This window comes from Penaeus chinensis, chromosome 22, assembly GCF_019202785.1.
Source record: "Penaeus chinensis breed Huanghai No. 1 chromosome 22, ASM1920278v2, whole genome shotgun sequence".
NCBI lineage: Eukaryota > Metazoa > Arthropoda > Malacostraca > Decapoda > Penaeidae > Penaeus > Penaeus chinensis.
Genome location: NC_061840.1, coordinates 18890444 through 18897943, shown reverse-complemented (window position 1 = coordinate 18897943; position 7500 = coordinate 18890444). Strand labels below are relative to the sequence as shown.

The window sequence follows — 7500 nt, the reverse complement described above, 5'->3', positions numbered from 1 at the left end:
TTCTTGGGTTTTACAGGTGATGGAGTCGCATAAAAGGAGTCCAGTGTTTTAAGCTCGTCATATTTCGTTGACATCTTTACTCGGCCTTTCCTTATAGCTGTCCCGGCTGCCTTTTTCATCCCTTGTGATTTATTCAAAACATTTAATCTCATTTTGTACATCATTTGGTTCTGAAATGAAGAATTAAATCATGTAAATGCAATGATAAAAATTCAGCAAAGGTACAAAACATTTCATTTCTGCTGGATATTCCCTTAGACTTTACAGCCTATGGGCCTATTTCTATGATACCAGCATAATTAATTAATTAATATTATTGAATAACTCAACTATAAATGGGCAGTAAATACTACAAGCACTCTGTTGATACTAGAATAATCAGTGTGGGCAATAGTGCACTTTTAGTAAGATTCAATTTCATACTTCCTCAGTGATGTATCCTTTTCCCTGTTCCTACCCCACAGTTTTCATGGTATACTTTATGTCCTCTCCAGTTGCTGGGGTCAAGATAAATGTTACTGACACACTAACAATGGCTTTCAGAACAAGAATTTTCATGTAATGATATTGTCTGTGATCGATTCAAATCTACAGGAATTGTGCTGTGATCTGTGACGGAAGGCCTTCAGTATTAAGTGCAACCCAACAGTGGTATAGCAACCTGATTGCATTGATCTTCAAGCTTTACGTTCCCTCAAAGGCTGGATTACCAAGTCACAAAGGCAGGAGTGATGGGCACTTAAAATTGGTGGAAGAGGCAAAGGACTGTCAGTAACATTACTGAGATCAATATCAGCATCCTAGTATGATCAGCCAGAGCAGAAAAACACTATCAAAAAGAGACTTCGCATATCATAAACAGTCTATGATGGAATACGAATATGTTACACGCGAGATCCACTCTCTGGACTGGTTCATTGGCAGAGTAAGATTAAAACTTTCACATATCTTAAAGTTTTTTGTAAGTGGATGTCAAGGAGGTTTAGGAGATACCTCCCCTCCCCCCAAACCCTTCATCACATGCTGATAGTAATAATGAGAAACACAAGATAATTGTTTTCATGAAGTATTGACATTTCTACTTTCATTTTTACTTCTTTGTATTTGTAATAATTTTCTATAGTTTGACTGCAAAATGAGAGATGGAGAGATGTTCCTATGCCAGAAAAGGTCAAGAAAAGGCACACATGATAAAACATTAAATTGCCATGAATATCTTTATTGATATTCAAATCTCAAGCTACTATATCAATAAATGTTTGCCTCATAATTAAAAAATATTTTTTTCTCATATCACAGCCTGTTTACAACTATGGTACTTGTAATATATCATGATGTAGTAGTAAAATAAGATATTTTTGTATCTAGTGTGGATACAAATATCAGCAAATCCTATCTGAAGGTCAAACTAGAATACTCATATCTGTAAGGTTGGATTGTTTTAATTGGTTTGGGTTAAATGACCAGGTATGACCTTGTTATCCCTGGTGAAGGCCCTATATCCAAATTTGGCATGCTATCTTTTTATGATGTGAATCAATGTATTTATGATGCTTTTTAAATGTTTCCTTAGATATATAAATCTATAAACTCTAAATGATACAAAAATTAAATTACAACACCTTTCCCCTGTTACTGTGCTGATTACTGATACACCAAAGTCAGAAATTCCAGCTGAATATGAGTTCCCAATCCCTGCCCAGTTAGGAGCCAATGAAATCATCTATCATCTAATTTACATGGAAGCTAATTGGATGCAGATCATGTTCACTGTAATTTTAGTTTAGATACAGATGATTCCTTGACCTTTGGAAAAGTTCTTTATATTATTTTACTATTTCCATTGTTATTAGTGTTTCAATAACATTGCAATAATCATAACGTCACAAACAATAATGATAGTATCGAAATAAATATAAATTCAAGGAGTGGGTAAATCAAGCATGATTATTAGAACCCGCTAGTATGGATTCATTGCGGACAGAGTATGGATTCCACGCTGGTCGTTTTTTGTACTTATATGTGTTATTACTGTCGGTGACGCGGACATTTAAGCATGATCTACCACATAACATTAAATATGTATCCTTGTTATTCTCACCTTTTCCTCCTTCCCGTAGAAAGAAGAGAGAGAAAACTTTGTCCCTATCACACTCGTCATATTTACAACCTCTTTTCTCCTCATTCAAACTACTCCATCCACTGAGTCGCGTTTCCTTTCCTTCCTCTCTTCCTGATTTTCATGGAAAGCCTCAAACTCCGTCAGAAAAAGGCTCAATTTCAATCAAAATCTTAATTATTTGCTGTTATTTGCTTGGCGCTCTGTTAGGCTTTTCAAACATGGAAGGATGAGATTGTAAACAGAGATGTTGCCGACCGCCTGGCTTTGATTATTATTTAATTTTAAGCATTAATACATTTAAAAGAACAATTTGGTAAAATCAAAACAATGTATTTGAGTAATATACATTCCATGAAGGATTTATTATTAAAATATCAAGAGATTGTGATATATCATAAATCAAAATCATTATAATTAGTGGCAACTGAAAATTTAACATTCGAAAATAAATAAAAAATGCGGACGATGGAAAAATAATGACAAACTTTTATTCTTAATATTTTTAAAGCAATAAACATATTTTTCTAACTTATAAAAGGAAGTTTTGATATTGATTTAATGTTGAAATCATTAAGGTTTAAAAAAGTCTAATGACCTGTCAAGTTTCTTTATTTCGAGACTTTTATCTCCCTTAAAAAAATATCATATAAAGACTGCATTGTAAGATTTGTATTAACATTATTCTGTAAAGTATGTGATTTCATGTACAACCGTAAATTTGAAATCATATTTAAAATAATGTAATATTCGGTTGAAATCTCCTAATATTTTTTCAGCTTATGTCTTTATTCGAGACTACCTAAGTCACTCATTTTCTAAGGACACATTACATTATCATAGCCATGGGACCTTGCTACAATAACTCGTCCAATATATATACATTATAACGCGGAATATACTCTCTCTTTCTCTCCCTCCCCCCCCCCCCCTCCCTCCCTCTCTTTCTCTCTTTCTCTCTCTCTCTCTCTCTCTCTCTCTCTCTCTCTCTCTCTCTCTCTCTCTCTCTCTCTCTCTCTCTCTCTCTCTCTCTCTCTCTCTCTAACGTTTTATCTTTTATAGGACGCAGTCGCCTTCAATATCTTAATATGTTGGCAACTTTTAGTGCTCATAGAACGAGGGAATTATTCCGTTAAAAAATATCAATATTAGGAAGATAATAATCTTGGCTTAGCGATTCCATGTCTACACTGTAACCTTTCTTAAAACAACAAGAACTAGAAAATACAACAGCCTCTTCGAAACAATTCACGCTACACACAATTCGTGACTTCGAAAATGGAAGACAATTATCAGGATTTTATCGTCTATAATAATGGTGTGGAGATTGCAATAACCCCTTTGGTGTTACATCTATGAGTGGCTGTGTTATTGTTGTTACACTTGCTACTGGTGGTGTAAATGGTGTTATTTGTAACTGACGGTGTTATCAGTGTTAACCTTAAGGTGTTATTTTTATTTGTTATCCTTCTTATTGATGGTATTGTTGTTGTGTGAGAAGACCTGGCAGCGACACGATTAGTGAGGGTGGCTGCACTTATTACTGGTCGGGCCACAGAGATGGTCACCATCTCCAGGGAGTAGCCATAGCCATCTCCCGCAGACTTCAACCCTCGGTAAGAGACGTCACTCCAGTTGATGAACATATAATGGTATGGAGACTGAAGCTCACATTTGGTCCCAGAAATTGAGGACTTCTGGCTCTTGGTATCAGCATTCTGACCCACATCATTGGTACAGCGATATGGGTAATGTGGCGATCGACCACATCCTCGTTAGCACACGATCCTCCAGAACTGCAGGGTGTATTAGAGTTCTGTGGAAATTATCATAGATTAGTTGTGGCTACACTTCAATGACCACCTTGGAGTGTTTCATGTGGACAGACTGAGGGAGGGGGAATGTGCCTGTGGGTTTGCTGAAGCTATCCCTGGTCATTTCACAGCACTCGGGGGCCTGGCAGACTCTGTTCTTCTGTGGGACATTTCCAAGTGTGATATGCTCGATGCAGCCCAAGAATCGATTGATGAATGCCCAAGACTAAGACAGAATTTCATCTTGCAGGAGACACTGCTTGTTGCACGCTCGACTGGCAGGAAATCGCGACTTGCATCATTCCCTGGTGCGCAGGACTAGGGCATGCTGAGAAGGGACGAGGAACAGTTTATCAGGAATCTTGCAGAGGAGGTCGAAAGCCATTTCCTCGTAAATTACCTTCGTCCTGCCTACCATTCCCTTAGAAAGTTGAACTCCAAGCCCTCCTCAGAGACGACTGCTGTCTGCTCACCAAGTGGCCAGATAATCTCAGATCCAGTTGGGGTGCAGGTGCATTAGGCTGAGTATTTTGAGCAGTTGTTTCCGGTTGATCCACCTTGCCAGATCCACCCATCAGTATCCACCCTCCCTGACTGAAGTCAGGAGGGCGATCTCAAAAGCTGAAGAGTGGTAATGCAGCAGGTATCTGCGGCATCCCAGCTGAACTGTCAAAGGCTGGTGAAGAACCTATGACAAGGGGCTTGCATGCTGCCCTGTCGGCCATCTGGCAGTTGGTTCCCTTCCCCCTGACCTGCTGAGGGGTGTAGTCATCCGTCTCTCGAAGGGCAAAGGGGATCGGTGGGACCGCAGCAATCACTCGCTAACATCCTTCTGACACGATCAGAGACCACCTGCTGAGGCACCAGAGGTCGGAGCAATCTGGATTCACTACTGGTAAGTCCACAATAGACTGTATTCTGGTGCTTTGAGTCACTGTAGATCGCCGACATGAGTTCAGGCATGGGCTGCTTGCAGCTTACATCGACCTCAAGGTGTTTGATTCAGTGTATCGCAGATCACTCTAGGAGATTCTGAGACTAAGAGGAATTCCAACAAGGATTATTGGATTAATAGCAAGCCTGTATATTAGTTCAAGAGTGAGGCAAGGCTGTGTCCTTGCATCAACACTTTTCAACATTTGCATGGTCAGGATACTGGGTAGAGAGCCTCCGGGCTAGTACAGTGGTAACGTGCCGGCCTCTCATCCGAGGAGTCGGCGGTTCGCGTCCCGCCCAGGCGCGAAAAGTTGCAATTGTCGCCTGGAAGTTACTGCTGTGGCTGGGCACCACGGCGGGTAAGAACTAAGCTCAGCCGAGTAAGCACCAGCTGACACACGTTAGCGAATCGGCATTAGTCGACACAGGCCGGGCTCCCCTCATGGGCATAGCCCGGGCGAGGATCAGCTTCGCATATCGGACTTATCTTACTGGGGAGAGCTACTGTCCAAAGTCACTGTTGAGGAACTTTGGGCAATATCAAGGTTACAGACCCTAACCATGGTTAATGGTTAAAAGCAAAATAAATGTGCTAGACATCTAAGGTCATGTAGCACTATAGTAAATGGTAGTGAAGGGTGGTTGAGTTAGTGATTAGTTGTCAAAGTTGGGTAAAGGAATTGACGAGTAAATGGGTTAAGGTTGGGTAAGGTAATGTATAGGGGTTAGATCAAGTGAAGGATGTATATGCATTTGAGGAATGAAAACAGGTTGTCAAAGCAGAAAGTGTGAGAAGTTGTGGGAGGGATCACGAAAAATCAGTCCCATTTGGCTGGGCTAAATAGATTATTTAAGAATTTTGTAGAGAAGGGGGTAGAAGAAGGACGGGGGCATGTGGAAGAGGGAGTAGTGTTGAGGGAGGTAGTGTTATGGGGAGGTGGACATAAGGGAGGATGGGGTAGTTGATGAAGAAGGTTGTGGGGGTATAGTTGTTGAAGTTGAGCATGTTGGGAGTAGAAATGTCTCCTTGGGTGTTGATTAGGGTGGATACTGTACTAGTCGGCATTGAGGAGGGGGTATTAGTTGTAGTGTTCAGAGCCGTGGTCAAAGGAGAGCCTGGGGTCAGGGAATCGGGCGAGTTTGAATTGGTGGAGCTATTTGATGAAGAGGCAAGCCTCATTGCCTCTAATAATGGTATGGTTAATGGTTAATGGTTAATGGTTATTCATTGTTGGCCATGATAAGCCTGGAGTATGTTGGGGAGAGAAACGGTCCACCCCTCAGGGTCGCTTGAGGGGTAAGGGCTAGACAACTAAAGCAGGGGAATACCGTGCCCATGGCTCCCTCAGGCCGTTCAGGACTGGCACAAAGTCAGCCTTTCATCCTTTCAGCACGGCTCTCACACCTTTGGAAGTGGATAGTAGAAGGGGTTTGTAAAGGGACAGAAAGGAAAAAGTAGGAGGGGGAAAAAAAGACCATGCAAAATTTGTTGAGTCGAGGGCTGAGTCCCAAGGTTGGGGAGTTCCCCAGCATTGGGTCCCAGTCTCCGCCTCCTAAGCCCCCCCACGACAACAACGGGGGGGGGGGGGGGGGGACTTTGCTGATGATGTTGTTATTCTTTCTGACTCGCTTGAAACTTCAGTGGCGGCTTTTGATGAATTTATGAATGAAGCGAAGCTCCTGGGACAAGAGGTCTCCTGGACCAAGACCAACCAGAGGGAGTTTAAGAAAAGGGTGTTACAGAAAGGACAATGTGAGATTAAGGCGCCATCACCAAGAAGTGTTTGGTCTTGAGAAATAAAGCTTGTTGTCTGATGCAAGCGCACTCATGACTACTCTAAGTCACCCATTTACAACGGACTCATGGCCTCGGGGCAGACACGTGTGGATCCCTCGGACCTCGTTATGCCGAAATGTGACTAACAGGGAAAGTCGGATAAATTTTATTTTCAGATCTATTTTTATTTCACATAATTTGAGACAAACACTCTTTAGTCGTTTGTGACTGTTATTGTTTATATAAAGTTACTCATGACGTTGAGTGCATTTTGCAAGCCTAGAACAAATGTTTTTTTTTTGTGAAGGAAGGTGTGCATGACGAGATACCACCTCAATCGTTGATTTTTTTCCTAATCTCCCCATTAGACGAAATTTTGAGGTTAAGTAAGATCTATTTGTGGCTGTAAGTGTGTGTAGAAGGCAAGAACTTCGCTTTCCTGTTCCCAGAGGCGAGCTCAGGGCGGCCCTTTCCCTTCGGTGTGTATAGGTGAAGAAAAGTCATAGAATGTAAAATAATGTATGGAAAGGAGTTGTCTACCGTGTGATTTGGTAGAGGTCTGGGGCAGCGGTGTGGAGTTACCGTTAATGTTCACCGACTGAGAAAAACTTAATAGCTTAGTTAAATATTCTACCGAAATCACCAAGAGGTTTGCTAAAGATATAGGCAGTGGAAAAGGTGGCGGTGAATAACCTGGCTGTCCTGAGTGGAAGGCAGGGTGAGAAATTCGGCGACGGTGGTGGAGTTCATGAAGATGCGGGACCCTTTTCTCTCTCTCGATTGCCGCGGTGCCGAATTCTATAGCTATTCGTGATGAGCATGGTAGGACACTCCAGAACCTTCTAGAAAACCGT

The 7500-nt window shown here is 41.5% G+C and overlaps 1 protein-coding gene across 1 annotated transcript in view; it reads right to left on the bottom strand.

Annotated features, from left to right (window-relative positions):
- The window catches only part of LOC125037163 (breast carcinoma-amplified sequence 1 homolog), a 5167-nt gene extending 2828 nt beyond the window's left edge, over nt 1-2339 (bottom strand). Inside the window, exons 1-2 of the mRNA XM_047630197.1 lie at nt 2102-2339; nt 1-170 (exon numbers count right to left, since the gene is read on the bottom strand). The exon at nt 1-170 is cut by the window's left edge and continues 1 nt beyond it. Coding sequence (XP_047486153.1) covers nt 1-170; nt 2102-2185 — 254 coding nt within the window. The 5' untranslated portion in view covers nt 2186-2339. The remainder of the gene's footprint in view (nt 171-2101) is intronic.
- Between the last annotated feature and the right edge of the window lie 5161 nt (nt 2340-7500).